Here is a 20399-nt window from a genome sequence, read left to right as displayed (position 1 = left end):
TTACTTCTAAACGTGCGGTTAACTTCTCGCTTTATTATATTATAATTGGTTAGATTTGTATCATCAGAGTTATTTAACCACCTAAGTCTAGCCTGATTTCTTATTTCTATTAGATTATGACATTCATTATCAAACCATGGCTTACTTTTTCTTGGTTTATGGTATCCTATACTTTCTTTAGCTGCTGATTCTATTGCATTACGTATGTGACCCCAATTCTTATTTACGTCTGTTTCATTTATATTTTCATCTTCATTTAAATCCTGCAAAACATCAAATCTATTTGACAGTTTAATTTGGTAATCTTTCTTAATTCTTTCATCAGCAAATTTTCCTGTATTAAATTTTAGAACTTTTAGATTTTGTTGCTTATGATTTATCACTGCGAGTCTTTCTCTTAATTTAGCAATTACTAAATAATGGTCACTGGCACAGTCAGCACCTCTATGTGTACGAACGTCAATTATACTAGTATGCCTTCTCTTATCAATGAGAATATGATGTATCTGATTATGAGTTTTACCATCTGGAGAAGACCAGGTATATTTATGGATATCTTTATGTTTAAAAGTGGTACTTTTCACAATTAAATTCTTTGAGGTTGCAAAAGTAATCAATCTTATACTATTATTACTTAATCCGTGAAGACTTTCTTTACCAATCGTGGGTTTAAATGTCTCTTCTTTGCCAATCTGTGCATTACAGTCACCTAACAGAATTTTCATATGATACTGAGAAAACTTATCAAAGACCTGTTCAAACTCTGTATAAAAATCATCTTTATCTTCCGTTGGTGCATGTATGTTTATTAAAATAATTTTACACCACCTACCCTGTAAAACTGCATATGATATCCTATCATTAATAAATTCTACTGTTTTAAGAGCTGAGATAATTCTATTATTTATGAAAAAGCATGTTCCAAAATTATGATTTTCCGTACCTCCATAGAAAAAAGTAAAATTTTTAGTTTTACAATTCCCTTCTCCAGGCCACCTAACTTCCTGGACAGCTACTACATCTAATTTATACTTAACTATCTCATTAACTGCACACTGAAATGCCCCAGGCCGGTAAAGGCTCAGAACATTCCAGGTGCCTACTTTAATATCCTTATTCCTAATGTGGATCTTATCCTTAGTCCAGGGACCTCCCAAAGTATTGGTCTTGTTTTAAAGCTGCTTCCATCTGTTTTTAATATCCTTTAGCATTGTCAATTCACATTGCAAAACCGATTTTATACATGTTTATTCATGAATAAAGATGTTTATGGGACGTGGCAACACCATACACACTGACTCGCGGTGACAGCCTGCAGTTTCCATGGTTCAACAGACATCGCTGTGTGCAGATTATCAAGGAATTTAATAAGCTAAATTTTTATGCAACTTGTTTTTATGTATCTCTACTGGTTAATTTTTAATTGGGACTCCAAACTTGAGTATCTATATATTTTTTATTCTGACAGTAGTCATACCAAATGTGAAATCCTTGATTGTGAAGAATGCTGAATGGATTTAGGAGAGGGGAAAGCAGTTGACAGTTACAGTTTTCCCTCTTGTTACCCAACACACTTTGTCACTTTGTATGTGTGTTATTTTACATTGATTTTCTTGCACTGTTTGGCCAAGGATGAATGTTTATGTTTATTACACAAAAGTGATGAAGCGACAAGTGTGAACACACACATGGGCAGGACATTAAATAAAGTTCTGTATTTTGCATATCTCCAGGCAAATTAGATACTGTGACATTTTTGCGCATCATTTTTGTGGACCCCACGAGCTACTTGAATTCTAGAAAGTATATCATTAAATACAAACAAATCTTTTCTGACAGCAAATACTACATGTATTTTGTGATATGGAAGGACACGGTAGCATGGACAACTGTGAAAAACTTTCTAACAGCAATACATCAGCATTAGTATTGGGTCAGCCCAAATGTTAACGTGTCAAAGATAATTGTAGTTAACATCAGGTAAATGACTTGACAACAAATATTTGTGGGTATCTGAAACATTACATAACACATGTCCTCTTACTGATTTGGAGAATAAGTACCAGCAATACATACCATTAAGACAAAACCTATTAAATACACTATGTAACACATTGTTTGTGTCGAGTCCGAGCACACTTGGGTATTCAGTGCTAATTGTTGTTCCAGGATCACAACTCAACTCAGATATTTAAACTGCCTTCTTACACCATGTGTTATATATTATGCAAGTCTTAAGAAATACATTGCTTCACGTGTGTTCTCATTTTATGTTATTTGTTGGAAATTGCTTTCATATGCCCAGTGTTGCAGTTTATGCATGTGTCTGTTAGACATGGCAATGTAGAAAAGATTGTCTAAATGGTCATATTCACAATCAAGGTACACATATTGGAGGAAATAAAATCCAAAAAGTAAAGTTGAAAAATAATATATATATATATTATCCTCTTCATGCTCACAGTCCGTCACAAAAAAGTAGCACCACTCTTAAAAATTGCATGTTTAGCGTGATTTAATAATAACAATAACCCATGCTCGACAGCTAATGAAGGGCCTTGGCGAATCTCCCAACTGCCAGTGTCCCTGACACAATCCTACCTAGAGGTGTGGAGATCTTCAACCGGTAATGGGGTGCTGTAGGGTCAGCACGTCGAACCCTCAGCTGTTATAGGATATATCCAAGACCAGGTTACGCTACTCTCTCGTAGTTTCCCAATTTCCTCACGACGGTGGTTTGCCACCGGTCCTACACACAGGACAAAAACCTAGAGACTTGACCCAGGCAGACTCGGAGTCCAAAGCACAGAGCTTAAGACCTCACGGCCACGGAGGAGGATGATTTAATAATAATCATAATTTTTATCTACCCTGTATGCACCCTTGTTCTTGCCCAGTTAACAGGCTCAGAAAAAAAAAAAAAAAAAAAAAATGTTTTCAAGATCGTCCGGTTGCCTGAAGATCACATAATTCATAGCAGAGCACAAACGCAGTGGTGCTATTTGTGATGGACTGTATATATACATAGTAAATCAAAAAGTAAGTTACACCTCCCTGTTTAAAACAAACAAAACACATTAAAAAAAAAAGTATTGGACACAAATGTATGAACATTTAAGTTTTCCGACATAGTCACCAAGGTATTCCAAGCACATCATGTGACCTGTTTTTCGTCCAATTTCTTTCAACCACTTCAACACAGCTACCCGCACTTCCTCATCTAACACAAAATGCTCACCCCCTAGGTCCTGTTTGAGAGGACTGGAAAGGTGGTAATCACAGGGTTCAGTTCACTTGCAATCTCTTTAAATTTTCACCGATGGTTTGCAAGAATGATTGCATTCACATGCTCCAAATTGTCGATAGTGTTCACAGTTGCAGGCTGCCCGACACAGTTCGTCGATGAAGTTTGTTCTTCCCTCTTTGAACATCTGGCACCATTTCGCGATCATGGGACACGACATCGCATTCTCACCATACATCTCGACAATTTGGCAATGGATTTCACTCCGATTATGCCTTTGTTACCACAAAAATCAGACGACAGAGCACACTCCAATATGGATGCCACCTCAATATGACGTGCCATACTCGCACAGTGACTATTTGCAAACTAAACCAACCAGCTGCAGCACGGCTGCTTCGGGTGTGGGGAGAAAACATTCCAGCCATAATTGCCACCAAGCATGATTATTGTATCTCTTTTAGTACCGGAACAAGGCTCGAGTGTAACTTACTTCTTGATTTTCCCACTTATATGCATTTGTAAGGACTGTGGTGTACCCCTACATTGGGTTCTGTGTTATTCTAGGTTTAACAGCACAGAATTATTAAAATGTTCTGTAAGTTTCATGCAAACATTTAAAAGCTCTTTCAGCACGAAGAATTATGAACAACATCCACAACCCGTGGAATTGTCACAAGTAGCTGGAAACAAGGGAGTATGATGTAAATGACATACAGTGGAACCCTGATTTTTGTATTTTCAAGTATTATACATTCAATCTCCATGGTCCCAAGATGGTAAAATGATTAAAAAATTTCTCCTGATTTTCAATTTTCCTGTGTTTCAAGTTTTTTCACTTGGTCCCTGAAAAATTTAAAATCAAGATTCCACTGTACCCATCAACATGTTAAGGAAGTGAATTAATTAACAATACATGCTATTTTCAGAATATTTCCAAATTTATATCAGATCACTAGAATATCGGTTATTGGTATTTGTAAATTTTTTATAAGCGTTTCATCAGTATCAGTAAAAAAACATATCAGTCCATCTCTATCCCTTACATATCACTATTCAACGAATAGTGGAATAATGAACAACATTAAAGTAATACCCAGTGAGAGACAGTGATTACAGGCTACTAGTAGGAGATATGAGGAGATGGAAAATAAAAGACAGAAGGGAGAAACAAGAGAGAAGGATAAGAGTAAGGAAATTGAAGGATAAGATGATAAACGAGAAATATCAAGAAATATTGCAAATTAAAGTGCCAAGAGATGAACCCAAAGGAGAAATAACAGAACGGATAAGATTTAAAACAGAATTAGTAGAGGCAGCCGAAAAACATGTGCAAGGACAAGCAAGAAAAGAAAAGAAAAAACACCATGGTGGAATGAAAGAAGTAGAGAGGAAGGTAGAAACCAAAAATGATGCACTTAGAAAATTGTCTTAAATGTAAATCACAAAATGCACGTGGAAAAGAAGAAAGAGGCAAGAACAGTAGTAAAGGAGGAAAGAAGAAAGTGGATGGAAGAATGGGCCAAAGTGCCAGAAGATGTAGATGGAACAAGAAAGTATTGTATGGATTAATGATTTGATTATGGCATTCCTAGATATAGAAAAGGCATATGATAGCATGGACAGAACAAAGATTTGGAAGGCTCTAAGAGAGAAAGGAGTCGAGGAAGAGATAGTGTGTAGAGTGGTTCAGTATAAGTAATGGGCTAAAACAGGGAAGTGCTCTTTCTCCACTGCTCTTCATAATTACAGTGGATGTAATTAACGAAGAGATGGGGAAGAAGCTAGGGGAGGAAGAGATGAAGGCCCTGTTGTTCGCTGGTGACTTAGTAATATGGGTAAACAGGGAAGAAGTAGTACAGAGACAGCTTGATAGTTTGAATGAGGAAATCAGAAGAGCAGGAATGAAATTCAGTGCAGAAATGAGCGAGGTACAAATAACAATAAGAAACAGAGCCAGAAATCAACCAAGAATGAAGATGGGCACGGAACAGTTGAGGGTAGTGGAGAGTTTCAAATATCTAGGAAGCATAATTGAGAGAAGTGGAAGAATAGATGAGGAGGTAAAACAGAAGAGGGTGGACTATATCAAAGAATTCGAAGATTAATATGGAACAGGGATGTACCTTTGAAATGCAAGAATGTAATATATAGCACATACGTACTATGTGCCAATAATAACATACGGAGCAGAGACTTGGACAATGACAGAGAGAGACAAAAGAAAGATGCAGGCAATGGAGATGATTAAGGGATATATTGGGTAAGAATAGAAGGGATAGAATAAGGATTGAGGAGATTCGACCGACATTGGGGTGGTAAAGCTTCAGAACAGGATAGATCAGGCACAGATGAGATGGTTCGGACACATGAAGAGGATGGATGCAGAAAGACTACCAGTAAGAGCTTACAATGCACAAGGAGTGGGAATAAGGCCAAGGGGGAGACCAACATGTCGGTGATAAGAGCAGATAGTGGAGAGTGTTAGGAGAAGAGGACAAGACTGGAACACTGTGGAAAGAGAGGAGTGGTGGAAGACCAGGTAAAAATGGAGAGGCTTGACTTCTATGCCGACCCAGCCAGAGGCAGGAAACGGCGAAGGATGATGATAATATTCAAGGAATAGTTTATTAAATGCCAGAGTTCAAATTTTTCATTTTGCCATTTGAGTCTTTCACATTGCTACGAAACTCATGTAAACTTGAATTATAAAAGAATAGTAATACTGTAATACACTGTAAGACTGTAAGACTAGGGTAGACAACCTGGATTTCCTTGTCTCTATCTTCAATAGCTGCTTGCAGTTGGCCAACTTTCTTCTGAAGACCTTCTCTTTCCCCTAGGTGGCGATCTTTGGCTAATTTTAGAAGGTTTTGATGTTGTTCTTGCAAACGCAACAGCTCTGCATCATGCTCTCTGAACCTTCTTTCCAGATCCTTGTGTTGTTCCTTCAGCTGCAGATCAAAAAACAACATTAAAACTGAGTTTCTTACTGTATTTTCAGGCACTTATCTAGAACTATAATCTGGGAAGGCTCCAAACGAAAAACCAAGTGACTTGCATGTTGAAGTAATAGTAAGAAAAATAAAATTAATAAGATTAATGCCTAATAATAATCATACTAATAATACCCAGTGGTATGTCTCAGACAGTACTGGTTGGATTTTATTTTCTGATACTGCCGATACTTTTCCAGTGTTTTGATCTTGTGTGGTGTTTGCAAAATTGCTGTTCAACGCTTTTGCAGAGTCAACCTGGCCTGGAAGACACAAGACGCAGGTGAAGTCTATCGGCGATCTCCAAGAATGCATTAATGCAGCCTTCGGTCATGTAACCCTGGACATTCTGCAGCGTACATGGATGGAACAGGACTATCATCTGGATATCTTACAAGCAAAGAATGGCGCGACTGTGTTGCACAAAACTTTCACTTGTGGTATATGTTTGGGGCATAAAAGTTATTTGTTCTATATCGTCATTTCATTTTGCAAGCAACCTGAAAGCATGTACTTCATTTGTGGACAGCCTGTATGTAGGATTTACTCAAGTTTTATAGTATTCAGGTAGAAAATATTATAAGCAAAAGGTACCTCTAATTCAGGTTTGGCATTGTTGCTACGAGGACTAAACCAAAGATGAAACAACTCACACAGAAATGATGTGTATTTCTTTGTGATATACCTTCGTGATGTGCTTTTGAACTTTGCTTATTTTATGTTGCTTTTCTGCCATTTTCGGCTAATTGCGCTTGTCAAGATGAAATTCACTCCAAGTGTCCAGGGGACCCAGGTTCGAATCCCAGCCTGGACATGGATGTTTGTGAGGTCCATTCATCACATCATCATTCATCCCCATCTTCGCAAATTAGCCAAAAGTGGCAAAAAAGGTGAAGTAAAATAAAGCAAATCAATCAGTCCAAGTGTCAAATTACTCTGTGTTATAACACTGCAGGAGATGGCCGGCAACTTTCAACCTTACACAACTCCTTCTCAATCATTAGAAATCCAGTTATTGTTATATGCAGATAGCAGTCCAGTTGGCAGTGTATTGTTTACAGAAATGCTGGAAAGAACAGTTAGACATGAAGAACTTTCAAAATTCTATCACACCTTACATTCAGAGGCTTTTTAGTTAGAAGCCAACTGCTTTCATGCATTAATAGAAAAATCCACTAACCTTGTTGTTCATTGTTTTCAGTGTTCTGACTTCCTGTGCATGAGAATGCATGAGTTGTGGAAGTTCTGCTTTCGATCCTTCATATTTCTTCAACGCCTGCTCCTGCCTCTTCTCAACTTCCCTGAGCACTCTATTTTCAGCCAGCAAGTCCTTCAAAACATATACAAAGAAATATTAAGATTTTCAATTTATTTAATGTTACAAATTACACATCTTATTTTGATAACAATGCTTTATGCTTACTTCCATTGCATATAAGGAGGGATTTCCAACACATACATTCTTTTGTTTTCAGATTACAGGGGTCGAAAGGTCAAAATGGCTGACTAATTACTGACTAATTTAAACACAGCCTATTGATAAATTAACATTTTAAAAGAGAACCTACAATTTCATTTCAAAACATATCTAGCATGTAGCATGGGCACATCCCTTTCACCCCTTTCACAGAATAAAAAATTAATATTCAAACACGTATTCTTGGGTTACCAGCCAGGAGAAGTTTGCCTTTATTTCCGTTTCGAGAAAGTTCATTGCTCTTCATGGAATGTTAAGGTTAAATATGCATGATAAGGACATTTTTGTCAGTTCTGACATGGTCTGAAGGTTCACCAGTCTATCCATTGCAACTACTGAGAAGTTATTCATGCTGGCCAGAATTGATCTCTTTCATTACATGCTTACCTTCACATATTCCCTCTACAATGGCAAATATCATGAATAAACTCATGAAGTTGCCATGGGTTTACCACTCTCACCAGCCATTTTGAACTTCTACATGGAATATTATTAGATCTTGCTAATAGGAGAAATCAATCTTACATTGAAGAAGATAACCCAAAACCAGGTGAGCAAAAAACCCCACTTAGAGAAGCTAAGGGAAGAAGACGAAAGACAAAAATTTGCAGAACATTTCCAAGGAAACTATAATAAGTTTAAAGCTAGTTGTAACAATAAGGATGAGATGTGGGATGGAATAAAAAGCTGCTTACAGAAGGCAGTGGATGAAACAATAGGCTACAGGGAAAGGAAAAGTGCAAAGAAACCATGGATTACTGAAAGTATGCTGGAAAAATGGAGGAACGGAGAAAATGGAAGAATGTAAATACAGAAGAGGGAAGACATAATTACAAGATACTGAATAACCAGCTAAGAAGAGAAACTGACAGGGCAAAAGAACAATGGATGAAACAAAAATGTGAAGAAATTGAAGAACTGGAAAAAAGAGGAAGGTATGACTTGATGTATCGTGAAGTAAACTGCTTGGGCTTCCAAAAGAAGAAATGGAAAACAATGTGGATGATAGAAGACGAGGAAGGATGTGAAATCACAGACAAAAAAGGAATATCGAATGTGTGGGGAAAGTATGTTGAAGAGCTCTACCAGAAAGAGAATCGCCCAGACAGTCTGAATGTAGAAAATGAAGACGACGTGCCTGACGATGAGAAAGGATACTATATCCTGAATGAAGAATTTGAGCAAGCACTCAAAGAAATGAGGAATGGGAAAGCAACGGGCACTGATGAAATTCCTATTGAACTTATCAAATGCCTGGGAGATGGAAAAAGAGAAATACTGCACTTATGCAATGAAATCTATGAGAAAGGGGATTGGCCACAAGATTTCACGGAGACTGTTTTGGTACCTCTGCAGAAGAAAAGCAATGCCAGAAAATGTTCTGAGTACAGAACAATCAGTTTGATATCTCACTCGGCAAAAATTCTTCTAAGAATTCTGAACAGACGCCTATACTCGAAGGTCAGTGGCGAGTTAGAGGAAGAACAGTTTGGTTTCAGGAAAGGAAGAGGTACAAGGGATGCAATTGGTTTACTGAGGACCATTGGGGAAAGATATTTAGAGAAAGGAAAGGAGGTGTTTGTAGTATTTGTAGACCTGGAGAAAGCCTTTGATAGAGTGAATTGGGTTAAACTTTTAGAAATTCTGAAGAAAATTGGTGTAGATTGGAAAGAGAGAAGACTTCTAAGCAACTTATACATGAATCAACGAGTTAAAGTGAGAACAGGAGACGAAATGACAGAAGGCTGTGAAATTGGAAGAGGAGTACGACAAGGATGCTGCCTATCGCCTACTTTGTTTAATATTTATTTAGAAGATATAGTGAAAACTTGTTTCCAGGGCACAGGAGGTGTCAAATTAGGAGGAAGAAGAATAAACTGCATAAGATTTGCTGATGACATGGCATTATTCGCTGAGGATGAAATAACCATAAATAGTATGTTAGAAGAGTTAAACAGCAGCTGTGAGCAGTATGGGATGAAGATTAATGTAAAGAAGACAAAGGCAATGGTTATAGGACGGAAACCAAGGAATATTAATGTGAGAGCAAACAGTGAAAGAATCCAGCAAGTGGATAGCTTCAAGAACCTCGGATGCACTATAAGCAGTGACATGAGCTGCAACCAAGAAGTGAAAATGAGAATCGCAATAGCAAAAGAAGCTTTCAATAGAAGAAAAAATGTTTTTTTGTGGACCCATGGACATAGGTCTAAGGAAGAGATTAGTGAAATGTTTTGTGTGGAGTGTAGCACTATATGGTGCAGAAACCTGGACGTTGAGAAGAAATGAAGAGAAACGACTCGAAGCTTTTGAAATGTGGACATGGCGAAAAATGGAGCGTGTAAAATGGACGGACAAGGTAAGAAACGAAGCCGTACTGAAAAGAGTTGGTGAAAAAAGATCTATACTGGAGACCATCAAGAAGAGGAAAAGAAACTGGTTAGGACACTGTCTAAGAAGAAACTGCCTGCTAAGAGATGCCTTGGAGGGAATGGTTGAAGGAAGAAAAGTCCGTGGAAGAAAGAGATATCAGCTTATGGATGATATTAAATTAACTGGGTCGTATGCTATTACGAAGCGTAAGGCAGAGAACAGGGAAAGCTGGAGATTGCAGTGAAAAACCTGCCAATTAGGCAGAAAACAATGAATGAATGAATGAATATTTTTCGTAATAAAAATGCAAAATTTTGGTAGAAAAACAGTCAAAATTTCAGTGTTATAGCGGTGAAAAATCGGATCACAACTGGTATACAAAATGACATTTTGGCTTTAAAATTGTGAATATAATCCTAAATTTGATTCAAAAACACAAATTAAACATATACCTCCTAATACACTCATGCTCATAAATTAAGGATAATAGAGGTTTTGGTGCCCCACGATACAGCACTGAAACAAACTAGTTGTGGTAGCACAGACACATGTTGAACACACAAGAAAGACATCCACATACCCTGTTTAATCCTGTTATTGCAGAAAACGTGAGAAAAATCAAAGAGCGCACATATGACACAAAGCAAGGGAGATTGTAAAATGTTGTTTCACAGTTCTTTGAGCATGTGCACATGTTTCAGTATGGAATGTGATGCCCATGCACATTGACACATGCAGTACAATGGCTTGGCATACTCTGGAGGGGGTTGTCGAGCAGCTGTTGGGGTATGGCCTCCCATTCTTTCGCCAGTGCCTATCGGAGTTCCTGAAGAGTCCGAGGTGGTGGAAGACGTGCGGCAACACGTTGGCCTAGAGCATCCCAAGCATGTTCGATTGGGTTGAGGTCAGGGGAATAGGCAGGCCACTCCATTCGTATGATGTCTTCTGTTTGAAGGTACTCCTCCACAACAGCAGCTCGGTGTGGCCTGTCAGTGTCATCCATCAGGAGGAACGTAGACCGACTGCACCTCTGAAAAGATGAACGTAGTCTTGCAGAATAACATCCCGGTACACCTGACCTGTTACAGTACCTCTGTCGAAGATATGCAAGGGTGTACGTGAACCCAGGATAATGACTCCCCACACCATGACACCACCATCTCCATACTGGTCCCTTTTGACGATGGTACCGGGTCAGTATCTGGTTCCTGGTTCACGCCAGATGGTTACACAACGAGAATCATTGTTGAGACTATACCTGGACTCATCAGTGAAGAATATCTGAGACCATTCTTCCATTGTCCATGTCCTGTGTTCTCTACACCAGTTGTTACGGGCTACTCTGTGACCATGTGACAGTGGAATGCAAATTGCAGGCCTCCGGGCGAATAAGCCGTGCCTGTTGAGTCGTCTGTACACAGTGTGTCTGGAAAGAACTGTTCCAGTGGCAGCTGCAAGGTTTCGAGCAAGGCCCCCGACAGTACTCCGTCAGTGTCTCCGGGCACTTACGGTGAGATACCTGTCTTCTCGTGGTGTTGTACACTGTGGACGTTCACTGTAGCGCCGAGACACATTTCCAGTCTGTTGGAATCATTGCCATAATCGTGAGATGACACTTTGTGGCACATGGAGCACCTGTGACACGACCTTCTGTCTTTGGCCCGCCTCTAGTCACCCAAGTATCCTTCACCTCATTACATCATCAATATGTGTTCGTTGAGCCATTTCACACACGCACTCACCATTCGCACAACCGAACACAACTGCACACTTCCTATAGGCACTGTACTCTGGTCAGCAGTTTCGCTCCTGTGAGTCATTTGTCTGCTTACAGCGCCACCACACACTGGATCAAGGTCATAGTCAACACAGGTTCTTTGGTACAGTACCCAGACATCATTTCAAGCTGCAACGTGCACATCAAATATTTCTTTGTACAAGATTCAGCAGTATCCTTAATTTATAGGCATGAGTGTAGCATATTTATGAAGTTACCAGAGTATTAAGTTTACTCCTGTGTAAAGGGGTACATTTTTGCTTCTCAAATATTTACAGCAGAATTAATTAATTTTCCAAGAATTGCATAACTCACATGATAATTCAAACTTCAGAAAGCGTCGCATCTGTAAATAAACTCCAAATTTCATGTTTAAGTCTATTTTACATTTTGCAGGTTATTTTGCAGGGTAGGTAAATGCACCTCACACCTTTCAGAAACATGAAAAATGAACATTACAGCATGTTATTTCACATTTTGTGTTTTCGTCTGAAACAAAATATGCATGCCTCTAATATTATGAACATGAAGCTGTGAAGGATGCTCCATTTCGCTGCATGAAGTACTGGATTTCTGGAACTCCTCAACAACCACCACTCAAGTATCAAGTTCATCATGGAGATAGAAGAAGATGGTTGCTTTCTATACCTGGAAATCCTAATCCACCACAAACCAGATGACACATTCAGACAAGTGTCTATAAAAAAACCCCGCATACTGCCCTGTACCTAATGCTCAGAGTTTGTATCATGAGGCACAACTTCTAACTGTTCTAAACACCCTAGACCACAGAGCAGTAACCATTTTGTACCAGGAAAATCTACAACTCAAATTCAACTCTCTTAGAAGCACTTATTAACAAAATGGATACCAGAGACATCAACAGGGCTCTTACAAAGGACATTACACCACAGCAGAAACCAGTCTGTCCCTCTTAAAAGGGTCGATTCTCCACAACCCGAAACAGATACGTGGCACTTACAAGGACAATTTTTACGACCCTTTACCCCTGAGTCTAGGAAGCCTAGATAACTGGTGACAGGGCACATTATCATGTAGAAGGAACCTACTTCCATGTTCAGAGTACTGAGATCACACATGGACAGTTCCCTTCCGTGATTGTTGCAGAGCACTACGAACTGCCAGTCACAGTTTCACCAACTGGAACAAATTCACGATAAATATTGCCTTAGCTGCTTATAACACCATTATAACACCATTAAGCCTTGTTTCCATGATTATGAAAAACTAAATATGCTGACCAAGGCAGTAATTTATTTTATTAAAAACATAAACTAAAACGTAACGTTTCAACCTTTTAGCAAGGTCTTCATCAGACTCTGTATCAAGTACAAAAGTAACAAGATACATAAAAAGGGCATTATATATACACAAACATTACTCCCTCCAGACTATTAGAAAGTTGTTAGGAACTTTCTAGCAGGTAGCTTTCACTTTCCAACTGTACTTTCACCTAAAAGGCTAAACATAATTACTTTCATATAGAATGTGAAGAGATATTCATATAGAATATCTCACGCTCTCTTTCCTTCATTTTTCTCCCTTCTCCTCTCCTCTTTCTCTCTTGTCCTTTCCACTCTTTCTAACACCTTCTTCCATTCTTTGTTTAACTTCAGTCCCCCATTCCAGTTCATTATGTCTTCTTCACCTTTCTTCTCTATTTCCTTGGCTTCCTTCCATTTTCTCACTAGCATTCTCTTCTCCCTTCCTATCTGCTTAGCCTCATCCCACTCTATGTCATGTCCTGTTTCTCTCGTGTGTTTAAATATTGCATTTCTCTCTCTCTTAAGTCGTACATCATCCCTATGTTGTTTCAACCTGTCTTTCAGCCTTTTCTTCGTTTCTCCTATGTACACACTCTGACATTCTTTACATTTCACTTCGTAGATACTCCCTTCCTCTTCCTCTTATCTGTTCTCCTTTTTCTTGCTTGCATTCTTCGCTATTCCTAAGATGCTTCTCCCTCCCTTCCTGTAAGTTTTAATTCCCACTTTCCTAAGCACTTTGCATATCTTTTCTGTGGTCTTCCCCATACTCTTTATTACAAACCTTCTCTCCTCTTTTTCTTTCTCTTCCAATTCTCCCCTGCCCATTTTCTTACTTCTTCTGTTTATGTCCAGTCTATCCTGCTTCTCATATCCATTCTTTTCCAGCTGTTTCCATAGGCTATTTATTTTGCCTTCTTTTTCACATTCTTTCATGCATATCTTCTTGATTCTGTCCTCCATATTCTTTATAAAATTTATTTTTGTCACCTCACTTACATCACTTCTTTTGTGGCAGAATACCCCTGCTGCACACTTCTTCTGATGCCAAGTGGTTTCAATTTCTTGTCCTCTCTTCCTTTGCATCAATATATCTAGGTAGCTTAATTTGTCTTCTTTCAAGTTCCAATAATATCCCTATTTCTTCATTCTTCAAAAGAAATTAAAGAAAGTTATTGAAGTGTTAGTAACACAGCAAGAAAGCAGAGCAGTTAAGAATAGTGAACAAGTAGTAGACCTCATAAAAGGACTTAAGTTAAATGAGATGAAGACGACAATGTTTAGTAAAGTATGTTCCCGAGCATCAAGAGGGGACACGTTTTGGACATTATTAAAAAGAGAATGGGACAAGAAATTATAGGAGAATGGGATAGTGAAAGGGTAGTGAAGGTGCTGGAAACCATTTGGAATAACGGTTACAGTATAATGGGAGATCAAATAATGTTCATGAGTGAAGGACTAAATATAGGTTCTAGCCTAAGCCCAGCATTGGCTGAATTGGTTATGAATGAATGGGAAAAGAAAGTGATAGAAAAAGGAGGTGACAAAATAATTCTGTTTTGCAGATATGTGGACGATTGTTTTGGCATATGGAAGGGAACGAAGAGGCAGCTCGACATTTTTGCCAAAGAAATACAAGATGAAGAAATAGGGATATTATTGGAACTTGAAATAGAAGAAGAAGACAAATTAAGCTACCTAGATATATTGATGCAAAGGAAGAGAGGACAAGAAATTGAAACCACTTGGCATCAGAAGAAGTGTGCAGCAGGGGTATTCTGCCACAAAAGAAGTGATGTAAGTGAGGTGACAAAAATAAATTTTATAAAGAATATGGAGGACAGAATCAAGAAGATATGCATGAAAGAATGTGAAAAAGAAGGCAAAATAAATAGCCTATGGAAACAGCTGGAAAAGAATGGATATGAGAAGCAGGATAGACTGGACATAAACAGAAGAAGTAAGAAAATGGGCAGGGGAGAATTGGAAGAGAAAGAAAAAGAGGAGAGAAGGTTTGTAATAAAGAGTATGGGGAAGACCACAGAAAAGATATGCAAAGTGCTTAGGAAAGTGGGAATTAAAACTTACAGGAAGGGAGGGAGAAGCATCTTAGGAATAGCGAAGAATGCAAGCAAGAAAAAGGAGAACAGATAAGAGGAAGAGGAAGGGAGTATCTACGAAGTGAAATGTAAAGAATGTCAGAGTGTGTACATAGGAGAAACGAAGAAAAGGCTGAAAGACAGGTTGAAACAACATAGGGATGATGTACGACTTAAGAGAGAGAGAAATGCAATATTTAAACACACGAGAGAAACAGGACATGACATAGAGTGGGATGAGGCTAAGCAGATAGGAAGGGAGAAGAGAATGCTAGTGAGAAAATGGAAGGAAGCCAAGGAAATAGAGAAGAAAGGTGAAGAAGACATAATGAACTGGAATGGGGGACTGAAGTTAAACAAAGAATGGAAGAAGGTGTTAGAAAGAGTGGAAAGGACAAGAGAGAAAGAGGAGAGGAGAAGGGAGAAAAATGAAGGAAAGAGAGCGTGAGATATTCTATATGAATATCTCTTCACATTCTATATGAAAGTAATTATGTTTAGCCTTTTAGGTGAAAGTACAGTTGGAAAGTGAAAGCTACCTGCTAGAAAGTTCCTAAAAACTTTCTAATAGTCTGGAGGGAGTAATGTTTGTGTATATATAATGCCCTTTTTGTGTATCTTGTTACTTTTGTACTTGATACAGAGTCTGATGAAGACCTTGCTAGAAGGTTGAAACGTTACGTTTTAGTTTATGTTTTTAATAAAATAAATTACTGCCTTGGTCAGCATATTTAGTTTTTCATAATCTTAGCTGCTGTAAAACCAAACCAACGCTGTCTTCACCTTTGACTTTTGGCATGCATTTTCTTACCTTCTGGTGAATTTGGAGACTTTCATTCTGTGCTTTGTTGTTTTATGGTAGGATCACAGCAATTGTGCCACATTTTATCCTTCACAACAATGAAATTCCAGCATTTTTTTTATTTCTGCAAGCAATTTTAGCATGTCTTGAACAGAACTTGATGCCTTCTTACTCTTAGTGATTACATGACAAGCCTTTACACTTCCTTCCTTCATAACATATAATATCCTCCAGCATGCCTAGCACAAGGTCATGCAATGTTTACCAGACTGTTGATTACGGGCCATGCTATGCTATCAACACATTACTTCAAAAAATGGCACACACAGTTTGAATCTGTCTCATAAATTAATTGGACTGTCTATATTGAAATAACACTCTTCTCACAATAAGTAACCCTAATAAAAACTGATATTGATGAAAATATATTCTAGAGAAAGATGATGCAATGGATGAGGCAATATTTATGCCAATCAAAAGCAATTCAACACGAATCCTATTAAAAAATCAAAATAAACAAAAATTTACATAAAATAATATACTCAAAGTAAAAAAAAAATCATTGACTTTATTTTTATTAACAAAATATAGTAACTTACATTGATCTGTTTCCTAGCTTCTTCTAATTCATTTTTCAGTTCTTTCACTTTTAGAACTTTTGCAGACATTATCCTTTGTTTTACATAACTTGAATTATTCTTCTGCCCCTGGCCTGTATTTGTCAGACATAGTTTACTACCATACATGCTTGTTAAAGTATATGGATGAGTAGGTCCTAGAAAGATAATATATAGGAAGATATTAAAAAAAATTAAACAAAATAATATTTTTTTGTAATTATAGGCATGCAAGTTAAAATTATAACATCATCATCATTGTAAATACCATATTTACTCGTGTATAATGTGTGCTTTTTCAAAATCCCTTCTAAAAAAACGGCTGTGTATTATGCATGGAATAATCTGGACAGCCAATGTGAAACCCTGCATGATTTCACTATGTTACTGCTAATAACACGTATATATCAACAGGTGCAAATGCAAATTACCAGGTTAGATTTCTTCAGTAATAATAATTTTAAAAAACAACAAAAAACTATAAAAGTGAAATGACCACGTTTCCCATGATTTTTCACATTGTATCAGAGCATTTTGAGACATCGAGAATAACGGCACAGCTCGCACCTCCCGTCACATGGTCAGCGGTATTTGTTGGGTGAGAAATAATAGAAAATTACTTCCAGAGTGCTGCAAATCCAAAACGTAATTTTGATCTCGCTTTCTACTACTACAGAACTAAAAGGTGGTTACAGATGTGAAAGTATTGAGATACTAAACACAGTGGAGGAAGAGGTAGTGTGGGTTGGTGATTCATTGTATACACAAGAGAAGATGTTATTTTCATCTTGGTTCACATAGTATGAGGTTTAACTCATTGAATAGGTATGATGTAATATACTCTTGATCAGCATAGCAACAGCTTTACAACCTACAACTAAGAAAGCCATTTCTTGAACCTGAATTGTACTGCACACTATATACGAGATATAATTGATTGTTGCTATTCACCATCAAAAACCAGGGTGCACATTATACACACATGCGTAAATATGGTAATTGCCTTTTGCAATAAAACCAAGAAGCAGCTTGTAAGTTCAAAAATAGTGGAGCGGTTCACTAAACTAACTAGGTTTGCATTTTACGTAAGACATCAGTTATATGGTATTTGTTTCTTTACATTAAATCATAATTGGATGGCTCAGTGCCAACGGTCCATTTTGAGCTATGCAGTGCAATGAGCAGCCAAAACACGGCAAGCATTTTCAAAGTCCAAATTAATTGTATTTACATTAACAATTAAAAACACACTATGTTTAAATAAGACAATGCAAAAAACTTTGATGAAGTTCCCAGGAAATATAAGTGTCTAACTGAAATATTCTCTAAAGGAGAAATTACTTAAAATCTACAGGAAGTAGTGCCTGAAATACAAACATAGAAACACATAATATAGTATTACACACTACTTGAACACTAAGAGGTTGGAATCCGTCATTTTGACAGTTGACTTTTTTAATATTATAATTTAGACAATGTTAATTTTACTTTATGGCCTCCATGTTCTGTGACTTTTACTCTAGTGCTCTGCACTTCTACAAAAAATTAAACTGTTATCCCACATGCGAAGGATACTACAGTGCATTCGAAAAGTCCCTGCTCTCAAAGTTTGAGAATTTTTCCTCATAATTTATTGAACTTGTCAAAGTAATGAATACATACATTTTTTAACTATATCTTGAAATACACAAAAAATAATTTGTAAACTGAGGTCGATAACACACTGACAAGATGGCAAACCACTTTCCGCACGTTGATTTGATTAGTTTGATTTGCTTAATTTTACTTCACTTTTGTGCCACTTTTGACTAATTTGCGAAGATGCGGATGAGTGATGATATGATGAAATTGATAAATGGACACTCAAAAATATCCATGCCCAGGCCGGGATTCGAACCCAGGAGTTCTGGCATCGTAGCACAATGTGCTAACCACTCAGCCATGGGAGGCAGCTTTCAGCACGTTGAAATACACAGAACGAATATTGAAACTAAATTTGAAAGAATCATCCATTACGGTTTTAGCTGGTGCCAGATCATTATGGAAAATAGACGTCTCCATTTCTCCACACATCTTTCATATGAGATACTCAAAATATGCTTCCAACATAGAGATTCGTTGTATGTAAATATTAACGCCCACTGAGTCATGGAACAACGTGGCAACTGAACGCAACTGACGCATCACCTGTAAGCAGTGGTGGTGATTGGGTTCCAAAACCGGGAGGGCAAGGGATCCAAAAATGGGGGGCAAAGACAGTATATTTCCCTTTGTATAAAGGTTTAGTATAGTATGGGGAAAAAAGTGGCGAAAAGTAGGGGGTCAACTGTCCCTCCTAATTGCCGCCACTGCCTGTAAGATAACCTGCAGACTTCTGGCATGGCAATTCCGTGCTTCGGTTCCGTGTGTTTCCCTGTACTGGGCGTTACACCATTTGATTTGAACAGAAGCAGACAACAGAAGTTCTGTTGATGCATTTCTCCGTGTTTCTCCACGTCTCAGTGGGCTATGTGCTTAAAAGGTATTGTTGACAAACTGTGATTGTAAGTCTCACAACAAGGACTATAAAAGCGGCAATGCTCTACACGTGACAAACTCGTTCTTGAAGGTCAAACCAATCCGTCATCTAGATGAATGCCTTAGTAGCTTATTTTTAAAGTATGAGTGTTGGGACGTTTCAAACGCACTGTACAATGGGTTACTACTATAAGTACGATCACCAGTCATTTTGACAGGTACAATTTTTTAGGTTCACGTCTGTAAGCAATAGAGGATTAAATGTGCAAGTCAACCTATGTTCATTATTGTATGACGAAAGGTCACAATAATATCCATTGTGAAAAACAAAATTGTGATGACCAAAATAATCATATGAATTCTGTTATATTTTTTTTTATTATTATTATTACAAGTTATTTACGAAGGATACGTCAATTTCGTTTCCTGGTCATCAACAGATGTCCTCGGCATGTAGTCTCCGAGCTCAAAGAGCGTAGTGGTTCGCAAGATCATCAATATATGTCTCGAGTGGGAAACAGCTGATGCTGCATGAAAAGTGGATGAAACTGGTTTTTAGTGGTTGAACATGGAGGAATGGACGTTTGAAGTTTCAAGCGGGGTGTGGGCCCTAGTTTTCGAGACTTTGTGAGGGTTTTGGTATCGTCCGGTCCGAGAAAGTGATTTAGATCAGACGGATACCGTTGCGGGAAGTATCGACAGGTGTGTCCCTGAAGAAGGTCCGATTCACCAAGTTTTGGTGATATTATGGTGGGCCAAGGATTCCGATCGCCATGAAACCCTGCAATCAAGGGAAGCGAGAGTTTCCCTGTTTGTTCACTGACACCTGGATTCGCATTTGGTAGGTTGACTGAAACGATCCAGGAATAGTCACAGTAAGTTGTAATCCGACAATAGAGAAATAGTTCAGATTTTAACGTGAATTTTTGTTGCAGTTTGGCCGAGGTCAACATACATAGATTCCGATAAAGCATGCGTTTCTACAAAATGGGCGACTCCTCCGCCATCTTCGAAAAATGAGCATTTGATGTGATATATTCTAGTTAAATAGACTTTCAAGTGTAATAAGGTGCATATAATCGGGATTAAAAAGCAAGATACATCCAAATTAGTTCCAAGGAGATATAATTAGGTATTCAGAGAAGGAATAATTATAATTCTTAATGTAGAAAAAAAAACATTATATGTATATCGGGCAACGTCAGGTGACG

At 37.9% G+C, this 20399-nt stretch overlaps 1 protein-coding gene across 2 annotated transcripts in view; it reads right to left on the bottom strand.

The window, feature by feature from the left end:
- LOC146003230 (uncharacterized) overlaps positions 1 to 20399 on the bottom strand; it is a 107429-nt gene that overhangs the window by 51280 nt on the left and 35750 nt on the right. For both annotated transcript variants that reach the window (XM_083141402.1, XM_083141403.1), the window contains exons 4-6: positions 16654 to 16829; positions 7421 to 7570; positions 6010 to 6198 (exon numbers count right to left, since the gene is read on the bottom strand). In XM_083141402.1, the coding sequence (XP_082997528.1) occupies positions 6010 to 6198; positions 7421 to 7570; positions 16654 to 16829 (515 nt within the window). The remainder of the gene's footprint in view (positions 1 to 6009; positions 6199 to 7420; positions 7571 to 16653; positions 16830 to 20399) is intronic.

Source organism: Lepisma saccharinum, chromosome 20, assembly GCF_977018435.1.
Source record: "Lepisma saccharinum chromosome 20, izLepSacc3.1, whole genome shotgun sequence".
NCBI classification, from domain to species: Eukaryota; Metazoa; Arthropoda; class Insecta; order Zygentoma; family Lepismatidae; genus Lepisma; species Lepisma saccharinum.
This window is presented reverse-complemented; position numbering and strand designations above follow the sequence as displayed.